Below are 16,717 nucleotides of genomic sequence, written 5' to 3'. Positions count from 1 at the left end.
AGACTGGAATAACATCAGTAAGTTTTACCTCTCGAGCATCTTTGCCAGAATTGACGTCTTCAGCTGATAAGTATGCCGCTGCGGAGATTTAGAAGGGTTCGGCCACTCAACCTTACAAAAGAACATATTAATGGATGACTGGATGGTGGCTTTTTTCTTTTCATCATAGATTTCTTTGTAGCAAGCAAGCATATCATTCACCCCTCTGTTAACTTTTAAGAACTGTTTGCTGTCAGGATCCATCTTCTCAAACCTTGCCATTGCCACCTCTCTGGTGATGAAGCGTCTCAGCTCCTCATTTGGTTCATCTTGAGCTTCGTCAGCATTTTCTTCTCTCACTATTGCTGCCTGCAAGTCAATAAGTTCGTCAGATAATTCCTTCTCTTCTTCCTCTATTAACTCCTCATCTTTAGCATCAACCTCAAACTGAAGTAGCTCTGCAACCTTTACAATCTTATCTGTAACCTCTTCATATGATTCATCTTTTTCAAATCCTTTGAAGCCTTTTATGTGCCCTGGGCATATTTTCTTCCATGTGCCATTTAAACAACTTTTAGTAATTTCCGCTCAGGCCTTATTAATGTTTAAATGCCGTGATAAATATTTTAAGATTTCCAAAAGGCTCTTAACATAAAATGATTCGTCTACTACAGACAATGCCTGAGCAAATGTTGTGTGTAAATAGTATGTTTTTAAATTCAAAATAACACGCTGATCCATAGGTTGGATGAGTGAAGTCGTGTTTGGTGGTAGAAATATGACTCTCACGTTCGAATTGAAATCATCTAAATAAGCAAGATGTCCAGGAGAATTATCTAATAGAAGCAAAATCTTGAAAGGAACGTCGTTGTCTTTGCAATATTTTTCAACCTCGGGAATGAAGCAGCATTTCAACCAATCCTCAAAGAGAGATATTGTTATCCATGCTCTCTGGTTCGATCGGAAATAGGGTGGCTTTATTGATGCCCTTAAATGCACGAGGATTTCCAGAATGGTACACAAGCAGTAGTTTTAATCTGTAATCTCCCGCTGCATTAGCCCCAAACAAGAGCATGGCCCTATCTTTTGATGCCTTGAAACCTGTCATTGTATTTTCCTCTTTGGCAATGTATGTTCGACCCAGCATTTTTTCCAATACAGAGCAGTCTCATCAAAGTTTAAAATTTGCTGCATTGAATAGCTGCTTGCTATGAACTTGGCTTGAGGTTCGCTGTACTTATCCTTACTATCTTTATAAATACTTGTTGCTTTTGCTTGAATGGTCATTAGACTCAGGGGCACTCGCTTCTGAATCTAATTTTCCATCTATATTATTAACAGCTGTTCCATCTTCGATATAGCACTTGAATGTTGTTTTGTGATCACCGTTGATCTTAAGTGCATTGATCCTTTGATATGCTCTTTTATATGTGCACTGTCCTTTAAAATAGTATTCACTGTTGACGCAGTGAGACCCTTGCAATATATGACAAACCTTGCAATATATGACAAACTTTGTGCTACTTTGTACTTCTTAATCATTTTCATCTTCATTCCTAAATCAATTTTGTTTAGTTTCCTGGCATTACCACCACTTGCACTTTTCGTTGGTCGCTTCCCTTCACCATTGTAATATGTAAATAGGAATGAAGAGAAGTTTCTGAAAATTTGTTTTTTATATAATTGAAGATTTCAGTGAAGGGGAACACATTTCACCATAATAGCGTAAAAACCCACACAATTGCAGTTATCGGTATTATTGCAATAAGATCGAGTTTACTACCCACTTATAATTAAATGCACTAACAGAAAAGCTCAATAAACCAGAAAGTGCAAATTGTTTTTTGGTCATGACCTCCAAAAACGTGCTTTAGAAAAATATCACAAAGGCATTCAAAATTGATTCTTATAATGGGAACATATGATAATGATGAAAGGGTAGTGCAATTTCCATTATAAATATGACCTTTTAGAGAGATAAATAGCTTAGCTATATAGCAAATATTTCAACTTCCAAGGACTTGGAACAAATTACCAAAAAAAAAAAAAAAAAAAAAAAAAAAAGGTGTCATTGGGTTCACATTACAATATTTCCTCCACTTATTCCTATAGGATGAAAATATGTTTCCATGATTTTTTTAAGTTTGCACCAGTCAGCAAAAACTTACGTAAAGTCAAGTATTACGTAAGTCGGGGAGTTCCTGTACTGGTCTGGCTTTAGTAATAGTATCAATTTGGATTTGCAAAACCCCAAAATTCAGAAATAATTATCACCATGTCACCATTTATTTAATAAAATATTTTGCCTACTGATTTATTTACTCTTACCAGTTCCTATTCATACAAAATTCAGATAGGCAAAATCTGTGCTTCCTTTAAAAGTTTAATAGTTTACAGAGGAATAAAAATCAAAAGGATATTTATAGCCATTTAATGTAATAGTATTATCCTTTGGTTTTTTGCAAATAAACCAACTGTTTCGAACCTAACCAATTTGTTCAATATGTTCACCCACCACCCTTCCATTTCCATTAATAGTTGCTAAAAGTTTTAAAAAATTGTAATCTGTTACTCTGGCCTGAGTATTTAAATTAAAATTAAACTTCAGATAAACTATAAAGAACACTATTGCAAAAAACTAGTAAAATTCTTATATTTGTAACTGAATTCAGAAATAAAACAATTATACTTTTTTTTTTATAAAGGAACTGTAACTATGTGTTTTTATACCAACACTACCATAGATGAGACTCCACAAATGACTGTGTAAACACAGAAAAACATTCGCACTAGATAAAAATAAAATAAATTATGGCACTTTCTACCATGCTACAATAACAAAAGGGCTACTTTGCTTGGGCAAGTTAAATACAAGTATCTCATCAGGAATGCAGCTTGCAGTAAAGAACACTAGTTGAAAAGTGTATCAGTTTTCCACCTCTAGCATCTAGAGGGAAATGTACATTTTTCAAAGTTATTTATGCATGACCATTTTTTTCCCCCAGAACTAAAGTAAGTAAAATCATATGCAGATAAGGTGAGTTTTACACTTCAAATTTTTTTACCTGAAAGAGTCAAAAGCAATTAACAAGTTTCATAAAACAAAACTTTACCAAACTCACAAAATGAAAATTTTTTTTATAAGCCATTAAAAATAAAATCATTAATTACCTCATCAATGAAGAGCTTAACTTTATCACCAACTTTAAGTGTACCGCCGACACTACCCATATGAACAACAAAACCACCTTGTAAATGAACTTCGGTAACATTGAATTCTACATCCTATAAAGATAAACAACAGCTGTATTGTTTATTTGAATGTTACAAGCATATATGTTATAAATGAAATATATGGAATACAGTCTCATACAAAATATTTCTTCAAAATATAATGTTCAGGATGTGAACAGCAATAGAACTAATCACTGACTTTAATTGGTATAACCTGCATACATTAGTACAATCCTAAATAAATAAATTAATGAGCATTATGGGAATTTACCTCATCATCTTCTTTTACCATGAAGCCTACATCATAAATTTGACCACCAGATTCAGCATAAAAACAGGTTTTGTCTAGTATTACACTACACTTTTGGCCAGTAGTTACTTCATCAACAAACTGTTTATCTGAACGAATGGCTAGTACTATTCCTACACATGGCTCAAATACTGAAAATATAGATAATAAGTGACTGAATTATCCAATTTTAATTAGATATTCATAATTGATATAAACACCACAGATACTGCAGGCTTAAGAGGAAATCCTATAAGCACAAAGGGCATTCAAATACTGATTTTTTTTTAAAAAAAGAAAAAAAATAAAAAAATAAAAACAGTCTTAGAGAATTAATAAAATTAAGGGATTTTCCTTACAAATTATGCTATACCCTGCAGATATTAGTAACAAAATACACTATTAAGATCAGTATCCAAGATAAGCACTGAGTAACAATAAAAACTATTTGTTCCATTAACATGAATGTGTGTTTAAATAGAAATTGTAATTATCCCTCATCAACAAATTATTTTTGTTTTGCATATGCTAACAAGTTATATCAATATCTAGGTTTATGAAAGGTTTGAAACTGCCCAACTAGGAGGGAACTACACATCTAACTAGGCTTGTAAGACAACTGTGATCCAGACACAATGTCCACTCCTCACTTTCTTGTAGTACCACCCAGTAGTGCTCAAACCTTTTTCAAATGATTTCATGTGATCCCATGAATAAAACTAAAATTCAATTTGGTTAGAGTTAGCAAGAGATAAATTTACAATCTACATTTAAAAATTAAATTAACAAAATAAAGCAATGATGGAACTTTACAACTGTTTCATTTGAAAATAAACAAAACAAAACATTCAAATTTTAAAAGCAAAAGTTTAAAAAACTTTCAATCCCCTGTCTAAACTTGTTCACAAACTCTGAAGGGGGGGGTTGCAACCCACAGTTTCGGAAGAACCTCTGGTATAACCAATTAATGGAGAGCCAGCTATATCACTACTAGAAAAAATATGCTCAGGCTACCAATATGGGAATAAACAGATCAAATCTCACCAATATGGTAGGGTAGAGCAATCAAGACTACATCAGCTGGACACTGTCTACTACTCTTCACTACACTTTTCAGAAAATTATGACACACACTGCTAAGTATGCTACTGGAACAACCATCAATATAGGTGGTGGTGGCACCTCCATAGCCAGGTGGGCAGGAGCAGCAGTGCGCAGCACCCGCTTCTTGATTAGACCGGGGTTCGAGCCTGTGACCACCAAATACGGAGGATGCGAAAAGGTCAGGGAATGACCACCGCATATCCCCGGAGCAATATGGCCTTAGTTGCTAATGCTCCTAAAAACTAAATAACAAAAACAATATAGGTGGTTGATGGTTGATCCGGTATGCTACTGGAACAACCATCAATATTAGAAGCATAAACAGCAAAGAAGTGGAATTAGCAGATCTAGGTTGATGTGAAAAACCAAGAGAATGAATAATGTACTCGATCATATGATAGAATACAAAGTGGCACAAGAGCTTTTAGAACTAGTTTGGAAAAAAGTTTAGTTGGCTGAAAAACATTACAGTAAAGAGTTTTGTGGGAGCTCTAGGCTCAAAAAACAGATGAAAGATAAAGAAAGAATAATACTGATTGGGGATTAAATAGTAAAGCAGTAAATTACAATCACATCTACACAAGACATTTTAGGAAATTTTCAAAAGAAACATAAACCTAACAAAAATGGTAAATGCTTCTAAAATTTTGTGCAAGCCATGCATTTCAAAATTATTATAATAAAATTTTTAAAAACATAGAATATTTGTAGGATATAAACTTAACAAATCTTTATTTGAATATAAAGAAAACTACAAGAAAACTAAAATACAGTGAAAGAGGGTCAAGAAAAAATCCACGTGAGATTTTGGGAAAACAAATAAGATAGCAGAAAAATGTTTTGAAATTTAGTTAAAAATTTCAGAACATGAAGAAACTAGAGTTTAAAGTAATCAAAAATAAGGCAAAGTTAAAACAATTAAGAGAAATGTGGAGTAAATACTTTGCTGATTTTCTAAATGAAATACTATCTCTATTACTGAGGTGGAAAAGGTCCTAGAAAATCATGGATAGAAAACCAGTAGATGAAATTACACTTGAAATGCTGAAAACTAGATGAAAAGTATCTGTTCAATTTATCCGCAACATCAGCTGAGTTGCCTAAGACTTTCCACACACAGTGCACAAGGATCTGATCTAGTTTGATTTTTTTCTTCCTTGTATTCATATACATAAAAAATTCCTTGTCCCCATTCTTTGTTCTCTTAGTCAGTGCTTTCTCATATGCAACCTTAGCCTCTCTAACCTTATCTGTGGTACTATTAAAAATCAACTTGTAGCTGTTGTAGGATTCAGTACTTTTCATCACTCTGTCACTATCCCGTGCTATCTTTTTCTGCTCTATTCGACCAGCCAAAGAGGAGATTCCATACCAAGAGTTCTCTGACAGGGAATATCAGGGAGAACCAATTAACTTAAAATTAGCATATTTTAAGCCTTCTGCTTAAAGGAATCACAGAGCAAAGAATCAAACTTTTCACATTAGGGTTGTTCAAGTAACTTGGCTATTCATATTGATATAAATGAGGTAGAATTTGGAGGAGGAATAAATGTTGTATGAAGTTTTTAGAAGTGTCATGCGTGCAGTAAGGTATATTCAACTCTGGCACATTCTGCAATATAAGTGCCTTTGACTGTGTTCGTTTGCATATATGCTACTCGGACTCCATGTCACAAGAGACAGACTATTAAGATAATTCACTAGTTCATCCAGATGTCTCCTAGAGCATTATCAATAAGTTTGGGTATACTAATAATAACCATACTAAAAGCATTTTAAAGTAGTACCTTTATATAAGCAATGTTGGATCTCACCTGTCTATTTTCCTGCTATCTTATTTGTTTTCCCATATCAAAAATATCAAAAGGAATTACCTATATTGCATGAAATGGTCTAACCCAAACAGAAATTACGATATCCATGTTTATATGTCTGTAAAGTTTAAGTGTTTTAACGGTGCAAAGTGCAGTCCACTGAATTTGTGATCTAATTAGCAAATTTTAAGAATTTGCTAACTAAGGCGCATTTAGGGCTAGAGCCTCAAGCTGCGAACAAATTTGGACTATGTATATATAGAGTGCTTTAGCATCATAATACACAGCCATTTCTGAATAAACAGAAAATTTTTAAGGCGGCATCGTTTTAGGTTATATCTCATATTGTGAATACCTTCACAACGAGTTGCCATGATATTGCACTACTTCGAATAAGTAACGCTTCACCTAAGGAGAAGACTAATGTTACTTATTCTCAGATAGGTGGTGGTACCTATCTGAGAATAATCGAAGTAGTGCAATATCATGGTGCAATAATATCAACTCGTTGTGAAGGTATTCACAATATGAGATATAACCTAAAACGATGCCGCCTTAAAAATTTTCTGTTTATTCAGAAATGGCTGTGTATTATGATGCTAAAGCACTTTATATATACATAGTCCGAATTTGCTAACTAGACTGCACATTATTTGCATGCATTGTCTTATGTTCAGAGTGGATAAGTTCCTGGTCATTCTGTCATTTTTAAAGAAAAACAGGGGATATGGTTTAAATTGTTGGATTTTATTTTAAAATATGTGTTAGTTTTAATAGTAAGGCAGCACTTTAAAAAAAAAAAAAAAAAAGTACGCTTCCAAATAGTTTGAATTATACTCAAAATTCAAAGTGCACTGGACTTTTTAAACAGTCTTTTATTAATGATATTATATTCTGTACTGTTATGAGGAACAAGAAGGGCAAAGAACATGCCTTTAGATCAGGGATCACCAACCATATGCCTGCGGGCACCAAGGTGCCAGCCAAGAGTTTTCATGTGCCTGCATGAAAAATCAGACTTGACAATGCATAGCAAAGTATGATGGTTAAGTAGAGGGAGGATTCTGGAAAGATTTTGTGAGTTACTTCCCAAAGTTTGAGTATTTCTCGAATCCAGAAAAGAGGAATATCAACAACTTAATGACCACACTTGGTTGATAGATTTAGCATTTCTCACAGATATGAATCTGAAACTTAATGTATTAAATCTTGAACTTCAGAGAAAAGACAAGAATATTGCTGAAATTATTAGTGCATTCAAAGGTAAAAACTTGTGGGAATCTGACATAAGAAAATGTCACTGTTACACTTCTCTTATTTTAAAAAGTTTATTATCGAAACTGGCATTGAAAAGAGATTTAATATTCAGCCTTTTGTGGAACATCTTGAAGAGCTAAAGAAAGCTCTTCCAGGATTTCAAGAAAATTGAACCAGTTGTGAAATATGTTCTAAATCCCTTCAATAATTTTGATATTTCTGAGATTTCAGTATTAATTGGATTTAATTATTTAAAACAGACATTGCAGAAACTAAACTAGAAATTGCTTACCTTCAAAGTGACAGTGTTTTTCAATCATATAAAAAAGATGACTTCTATAATTGGGTAGACAAGAATAAGTATTCTTTGTTAAAAAATGTAGTGCTAATGGTGACTTCTTGCTTTGGTTCAACGTACCTCTGTGAGTCATTATTTTCTAGCAAAGTTCATAAAGTCAAAGAATAGATAGACTTACAGATGCACATCTAATTGATTGTTTGTTTATCTTATACTCCAGATTTTCTTTTGATAACTGAAGAAATGCAATGACAAGTTTCATATTAATTTTAATTAAATTTTATTTTATTATTTAAAAAATTAAAATCATAAAATAACATTATGTATAACAGAGCATGTAATGAATGAATGTGTAAATTTACTAGTTTATATCATTCTAGTTTATGTAGAGTTGGTAGATGACTCTCATTAACTGGTGCAATACCACCATTTTGCTTATTGGAAGCTTGAAGTGGTGGAACCCATGTTTATCTCCAGAGCTAAGTTCCGGTCAACCCTTCCTCATCTCTTCCATCATGCAGTATGACTGATGACTTTTGAGGTTATGATGGACATCATGGAGAGATCCAATCTTCCTTACACTTCGAGGGTACAGCTCTAAAACAGTATTCGCAGGCCGGCCGCTAGTTAGTACACCAAACCTATTGGTAACTCTCTAGGAGGCTTTCAGATCAGCTAGTGTATAATCTTGCTACTTCTACTCTGCCAGATAGTGACTGAAGGGAGTCAGAGTAGTGTGTATGCGAGGGGACATTTTCGAGGCCACATATATTCTTACCATGTGTACGCCATATCCAAAAATTTCATTACTTCATACAGCATGTCCCACCTACTTTTTCTTACTATTGAATACACCATTAATTGTCAAACTAATAGAGTAAGCTTATCCGAAAAGATCTAAACCTGCCAAACACGTCCTAGTTCATTTCACAAATATATGTGGTCTCAGTTCTAATCTCAACGATGTCCATTTCCACTTGCAGTCTGTCAAACCCCATGTACTTTTTCTAACAGAATCTCAGTTATCGGTTGATTCAACTACTGCTCTTCTCAGTTGCCCAAATTATTAGCTGTATGATTCCATTTGCCTCAAAGGTGGTACTTGTGCATATGTCCATTCCAATATTCCCTGTCAGAGGCTTGGTAATTTGGAATCTCCTCTGGCTTAAAATCTCTCTACCTCACATTCTGTCAAATTCATCTGTTGTCTCTACCATTCTCCCAACTCAACTAATCACTTGGAGCTCTTTGACTTCCTCTCTTTGCAACTTGACTTTCTCCAATCCAACTTTCCTAACAGTGAGGTAATTTTCCTTAAAGATTTTAATGTTTAACTCCAGCTGGCTTCCATTTTCTAGTCACATCAACCCAGCTGGTCAAGATGCTGAGATTTTTGCAATTACTATTGACCTCGCACAGATTGTTCATTTACCTACCAGAATGCAGGGCAATCCTAACCATACAGCCAAAACGCTTGATCTTTTTCTCAAAAACAACCCTTCTAAGTACACAGTCGAAGTGAGTGATCCTATAGGCACCTCAGATCACAACTTGGTGATTGTCTCTTCTCCAATGGAGCCTTTATCTCATGGCTATTCCCAACCTCGTGTTGATTGGCATTACAAGAATGCAAAATGGGACGACCTGCGAGATTTCTTTTCTTCTTTTCCTTGGTCGGATTACTGTTTCAAAACTTCTGATGTCAACGTTTGCTCAGATCGTGTCAGTGAAATTATTCTTGTAGGAATTGAATCCTTTATTCCACACTCCACTTTAAAATCTTGCCCTTTAACTAAACCTAGGTTTTCCAATAAATGTGCTAAGGCTGTTCAAGAGAAGAATGTTGCATATCGTAATTGGCTTGTTTCCAATTCTCCAGATTCATTTTCTGCCTACACCAAAGCTTGCAACAATTGTAAAGCAGTTATTAATCAGTCCAAATTAGATTTTGAACAGGCTAAGAGTAGAAAACTTGCTTCTTACCCTTCTTACCTAGGTAGCTGAGCATTCTAGTCTCTTGCCAAAGCTATTGGCCGCAACTTTTGCCCATCTCTGCTCCCGCCTCTGTCAAAAGCAGATGGTCCTGTTGTCACTTCAGCCAAGGATAAAGCTGACCTGCTAGCATCCCATTTTTCTTCCAACTCATGTATTAATGATCTTGGAAAAACACCTCCCACCATTCCCAACCTGCTCCATTCAACGTGTCCTGTGGTCTTCCATCAAAGGGATGTCAGAAGGATTTTGACGAATCTTGATGCTAAGAAAGCTCCAGGTCCTGATGGTATTTCTCCACTTGTTCTCAAAACCTGTGCTCCTGAACTTACTCCTGTTCTTTGCCACCTTTTTTCACTTTCTTATTCCAAAAGTATTTTTCCTTCTGCTTGGAAATTTGCTCATATCCAGCCAGTTCCTAAAAAGGGTGACAAATCCCTCCCATCCAATTATCGTTCCATTGCAATTACTTCTACTCTTTCTAAAGTAATGGAGAAATAAATTAACCGCCAACTTGCAAACTACCTAAAAACCTTCCATCTGATCAACAATTGCCGTTGATCAGATGGAATATGGATTCCGTCAGTGTCGATCCACTGGTGATATTCTGGCTTATGTTTCCCATTTATGTACAAATTCAATGGAAAAGTTCAGTGAAACACAAGCAGTTGCTCTTGACTTCTTAAAGGCTTTCGATCGTGTTTGGCATAAAAGTCTTGTAAACAAGCTTCCATTCTTGTGGTTTGCCAACTGTTTTTTACAATTGGTTATCGAGTTTTCTCTCTGATTGCTCACTGAGGATGATGGTAGCTGGCTCTGTCTTCTAACTTCTCCACTAATGCTGCTGTCCCCCAAGGTTCAGTTCTTTCCCCCCACTCTTTTCCTCTTGTATTTTAATGACCTTCTTCCATTGACTGGAAATCCTATCCATAGTTTTGCTGATGACAGCACATTGCATTCCACTTCCCAGTTCGAGAAATCTTGCCCTGCTCAATCAGCTTCAACTCCTCAAATATCCACTGTCAGTTCCTTAAATGCTGATCTCCAGGTAATTCTCCAGTGGGGCAAAGACAACTTAGTTGATTTCAATCCTTCTAAAACTCAGTCTTGTCTTATATCTCGCAAAAAGAATTCTTCTGCTCCTATGCTTATGTTTGGTGACACTACGATTTCTAGGCAAGATGATATCTCTTTTGGGGATTACCCTGACTTCTAATCTCTCTTGGCACAAGCACATTACAAATATTGCTTCATGTGCATCTAAAAAAACCTTGGCTTTCTCTTTTGCTCTCAGTGTTACTTTTCTTCCAAACAGCTGTTCACTCTGTACAAATCGCAAATCCACCCTACCATGGAATGTTGTTCCCATATCTGGGGCTGTATCCCCAAAACCTCTCTCAGGCTTCTAGATTCCATTCAGACTAAGGCAGTTATGTTAATTAATGACTCATCTCTAAAAGAGTTTCTTCACTCTGTCTCACAGACGTACTGCTTCTGCTGCATGCCTTTTCTACAGATACTTCCATGGGCACTGTTCTTCTGAATTGGCTTCTATAATTCCTGCTCTATTTTTTAAAACAGTCCAAACACATGCTGCCTCCAGCCAACATCCACTTACTGTCCAACTTCAAACTCACAGAACCAACTTTTCATCTTCCTCGTTTATTCATTCAATTGCCGTTTTCTGGAACAAACTAGCTTCATACGTATTTCATGAAAATTTCAGTCTACAGAAGTCTAATGTCAACAAATATCTTCTTTCATCTTCCCAACCTCCAACCCAAGCATGGCACTATAGGTTCGAAAAACTTGTGTTTGGAGGTTTTCATTAAAAAAAAAAAAAAAAAAATTGAATGTAAAATCCTTAATAAATGCATTATTCTTTGGTGCCTGCAACCATTTAATTAAATTTATGAAAAGTAGCACACCACCATGAAAAGGTTGGCATCCCCTGCTTTAGATGTTCTGTTATACTTCAAAATTCCACCCATTCCATAAATACTCGCTAACTTAGTCCATTTTGCAATAATATCATTTTGTATTGCAGTAGTCACCTAATACATTATCCACTGAAGATTTGCAAACTGATTTTGAACTTTTAACTATGGTTATATCTTTTGTTTTATCATCATTCACAGGAAGGAAGAAAGGACACAATTCCAAAAGTAGTGAAGAGAGGAGACACATTTTCAATACGTCGTCAATTGTGGCAACCTCTGCATTTTTAGTGCTCCACTTTTTTTGAAGGGAACATTAACAATACAGTCATAAGCCACAATAAAGCAACAATAAAGTGTGGCTTATGACTGTATTGTTAATACGTTTACAAGCAATGGCAACAGCACTGGGTTTCACAAATTTTAGAGCAGTTACATTAAGACACCTTTAAATGTGAATCCATGGAGGTGCTACCTGAAGACTCATGTTTAGTTTGTCAGAGGTATATATGATGTTAAGTAGAAATATGCAAAATGCTATGTTCAAATTAGAAGAAAAAGGCATGAATATATTTTTCTTAATGAATGAGAAAAGGATTTTAATTTTTCAAAACTGGCTGTTCTTTATGTGATGATGCAATGCAATTCTTTTTCTGTTGAAACTAATGGTCAGAACATGATTTCAAATTTTTTTCAATGCTACTTTTCTTCTCATAGTTGAACCCTGATGTACTTTGTTCACACCTTGGAAAACAAACTCAGACCAGATGAAGATTCCTCAGTAATCACACCTCATTAAAAAATCAAGCAATGATTTCCATTCATCAGCAAATCTTGATAAACTCTTGCCAAATAACAGACATCTAGTGCAGACCTGTTCTAGTATCTTCGTGGTCTCTTTGATATGAAGATTTTGAAACATCTACGCCTTTTCTTTCTTTTGTTACTCCTCTTCAATAAATGAAATATATATAAAAGACTGACACTGAATTTAACTATAAAACTTATTACTGCCTTCATTACAGATTGCTACTCCTTTAATACTGCTACAATGCCATCCTTGTGACTTACTGTAACAAGAGCACTGTCAATACTAAAATGTAGTGTTCAACTGGTGGTTGGCTAACAGAGAACACCTGGCAACTGATGAGAAACCAGTATGCTTTGAAACAGTACCTAAAAACAAAACAAAAAAAAAAAAACTTTAGCATTAGCAGAGACACATGATGTAAGAAAGCAAGCTTATATAGCATCAGCCAAAAAAAAAAAAAAAAAAAACCACACACACACACCCTTCTCATTTCACCCGTCTACTCGTTCCAAATGGTTGTCTAGTTCTGCCTTGAAAATATTAAAGCTATCAACTTCTACAAAGAAGAAAGCTTGTTCCAGCAATCAACCACCCGCTGGCTAAAGGAAAACTTCCACACATATAAGGCGCCTCCGTAGCCAGGTGGGAAGGAGCAGCAGTGCGTAGCACACGCTTCTTGATTAGACTGGGGTTCGAGCCCGTCACCAACAAATACGGAGGATGTGGAAAGGTCAGGGAATGACCACCGCATATTCCCGGAGCAATATGGCCTTAGTTGCTAATGCTCCTAAAAATAAAAAAAAATAAAAAAAACCAACCACTCATCTCTCCTACAACCATCTTTCCTCAATTTGAATCTATGCCCTCTCAGGCGATTATTCTGAGCAAGAGGAAAAAATCCCATCAGCACTGAGCATGCTCAAACCATTCAAGGCTTTATAAACCTCAATCAGATCACCTTGCAGGTGCCTAGTTTTCAAACACTGTAATTTGCAAAACTTAAGCCTTTCTTCATAAGAGCAACCCTTTATTCTGTTCAGTAATCTTGTTGCCCTTCTCTGTACTCATTCCAACAGCTCTACATCCTTCTTAAAATGAGGCCTCCAGACCTGTATACAGTACTCAAGGTGTGGCCTGACCATTGCCCTATACAAGGGTATAATCACCTCCTTATGCTTGCTAGAAAAATTCCTGTATATCATTCACAAGACACCATGAGCTACTCTTGCAGACTGTCTGCACTGCTCAGAAAACTTCATATCTGCCTGCACAATTACCCCCAGGTCCATTTCATTCTCTACCACTGTCAGTGTGGTACCACAGGGTTGATACATTACTCTGGGATTACTGCTTCCCATATGTAGTACTTTACATTTGTCAATGTTAAACTTCATTTGCCACCTCTCAGCCCATCTGCTGAACTTTTCTAGATCTTGCTGCAGCAGTGTACTGTCATTAACAACCCTGCCAGCATTCATATCATCTGCAAACTTGGACATTAAGTCTGATATACCATCATCAATACCATTTATAAATACAGAAAACAACAATGGACCCAGCACTGAACCCTGGGGGACTCCACTAATAACATTAGTCCACGAAGAGCAGTGTCCATTGATTACCACTTTCTGTCTTCTCTCACTCAACCATCCCTTTATCCACAGCAGCAATTTGCCTCCAATACCACACTGCTCCAATTTGTGCAGTAGTCTTCCATGTGCAAGAGTACCAAAGGCCTTTCTAAGATCCAAATATATGATATCAAAATTATATTTTGCATCTAGTTCCTTTGTAACCACATCATAGTATCCAATCAAATTAGTCAGACAAGACTTCCCCTTAACAAACCCATGCTGTGTCTGTGCTATAACTTCAACAATTTCTCCTCCACTTTACTCTCAGTTATTACAAGATTATCTAGCTTACTGCCAGAGTTGAATACAACTCTGGCATTCCCTTCCCTGAATAACTCCTCATGTGTGAATGTAGATGCAAAATATTCATTTAGATTGTTAGATACCTGAGCAGGATCATCAACAGTTGAACCATCGATATCAAGTGGACCAATCTGATTCATTCCCTTTCTTCTCAAGTTTACATAAGTAAAGTGGCTAAAAGTGGTATTTAGTGGCTAAAACACTTTTCATTTGTTTATAAATTAGGAATGTGATGTGTGTAAAATTAGGAATGTGACGTTTAGTAGGTAATATTACAATTAGTTTCATCATCCCTCTTATATTTTATTCTCCTTACCATATTTGGTATCCTTTTCATCACTTGCAGCATGGTAATTATATTTAGGCATGTCATCTGTTGTGGGAATTCCTCTGGTTTGAAGGTCTGATATAGCATGAACATCAAGTTTTATGCCATCATCCTGACCTTCACATTTTGCTTGTGATATCAACTATGTGAAGAGGAAAATAAAATTAAATTAAAAACAACAGTGAAACCTCAAAATATCATTTTATATTCTTAAGTAATTCATAACTTTACTGCAGCAAAAATCTAGCTAGGTTTAAACTTACCTACAAATTAATTATGAGTTGGTGCATTGGTCAACGTTACATTTCTATTGTTAAATGATAACAAATAGGAACATCATTATGCTTGTAATAATGTCTTTACAGAAAATCATTCAGTTGCTCTTTTCATGGGGATTGACTATTAAATAATTCCTGCATATCATAGGAGTTTTTTCCCTGTTAGTATTATATAGAAATATATAATAACAAGGGTTACCACACTTTGTTATGTTATCATCCCTTACCATGATCAAATCACTGCAAGCTGGATGTCTGACCTAATTACATTTTGTTTTAAGTTATGGTTATGTTCTAACCCTCATTTCAAATGAGTATTCCCTCTCTTGCATAGAAGGCAAGATAAAAAAGCAGTACCATTTGAAACTACACTGACTGAATGTTTTTTTTTTATTACAGTCATAAAGGAAAAAGAAAATAATAGCAAATAACACTGTGTATTAAAAGATTTCCCCAAAATCTTTCAAAATGTGGTGTTCCTTATTATTTATTATATTTGTATAATGATAAACAAGGATATTGCAATCTGTCTAAATTATTTACTGCAGAATCCAATCTTAACTGTCCACTATTAAGCATAACTACATGTAAAAACAGCCACCCTCAAAGTATTCTGCTCAAGAAACTTTTGCCATTGGTACAACTGCAAGAACACATTCTGAAATTGTGCTGGCCAGATAACAAAGACAGCACCTTGAGTTGAATTGATAAACTCTTGTTCACTGTCAAAGTAGTGGCCTCATAAACATATTTTGGAGGAGAAATAAAAAATTGTATGGTGAGAAATCAGGTAACTATGGAGGGGGGTGTGATAACACAGCAGTGTTATGTTTAGGCAAGAAAAACAAGCAACTTAGAGGCGCATTGTATACCTGTATATTAGAAGATGAAATGCACAAGGCATAATTTCTTATGGGTTTAGGTAATTAACTATATAATATCGGTGTAGATACACCATAGTTTACCCATAAATTTGTAGTGTAAAAGGCATCGTTTTAATTGTATCTCATATTGTGGGTGCCTTCACAAAGAGATAGCTGTTATTGCACTACTTCAAATAAATAATGCTTTTCTAGTAGAGAAGACTACTGTTATTTATTTTCAGTGGATACCACCACCCAGATGATCGTTTCGAAGCTATTTGGCTTCATCATCCATCATCAGTGAGTGGGACCTGCTCACTCACTGATGATGAAGCCCAAATAGCTTCGAAACAATCATCTGGGTGGTGGTATCCACTGAAAATAAATAACAGTAGTCTTCTCTACTAGAAAAGCATTATTTATTTGAAGTAGTGCAATAACAGCTATCTCTTTGTGAAGGCACCCACAATATGAGATACAATTAAAACGATGCCTTTTACACTACACGTAGTTCAAATTTATGGGTAAACTATGGTGTATCTACACCGATATTATATAGTTAAATACCTGTACAGCAATACCTCGCTTAGTACGGC

At 35.4% G+C, this 16,717-nt stretch overlaps 1 protein-coding gene across 3 annotated transcripts in view; it reads right to left on the bottom strand.

The window, feature by feature from the left end:
• The window catches only part of AlaRS (alanine--tRNA ligase, cytoplasmic), a 144,279-nt gene that overhangs the window by 61,419 nt on the left and 66,143 nt on the right, over window positions 1–16,717 (bottom strand). For all 3 annotated transcript variants that reach the window (XM_090377519.1, XM_090377521.1, XM_090377520.1), the window contains exons 12-14: window positions 14,969–15,122; window positions 3,485–3,654; window positions 3,151–3,264 (exon numbers count right to left, since the gene is read on the bottom strand). In XM_090377519.1, the coding sequence (XP_090233645.1) occupies window positions 3,151–3,264; window positions 3,485–3,654; window positions 14,969–15,122 (438 nt within the window). The remainder of the gene's footprint in view (window positions 1–3,150; window positions 3,265–3,484; window positions 3,655–14,968; window positions 15,123–16,717) is intronic.

Source organism: Mastigoproctus giganteus, chromosome 7 (genome assembly GCF_048544385.1).
Source record: "Mastigoproctus giganteus isolate SK-2022 chromosome 7, ASM4854438v1, whole genome shotgun sequence".
Taxonomy (NCBI): Eukaryota; Metazoa; Arthropoda; class Arachnida; order Uropygi; family Thelyphonidae; genus Mastigoproctus; species Mastigoproctus giganteus.
This window is presented reverse-complemented; position numbering and strand designations above follow the sequence as displayed.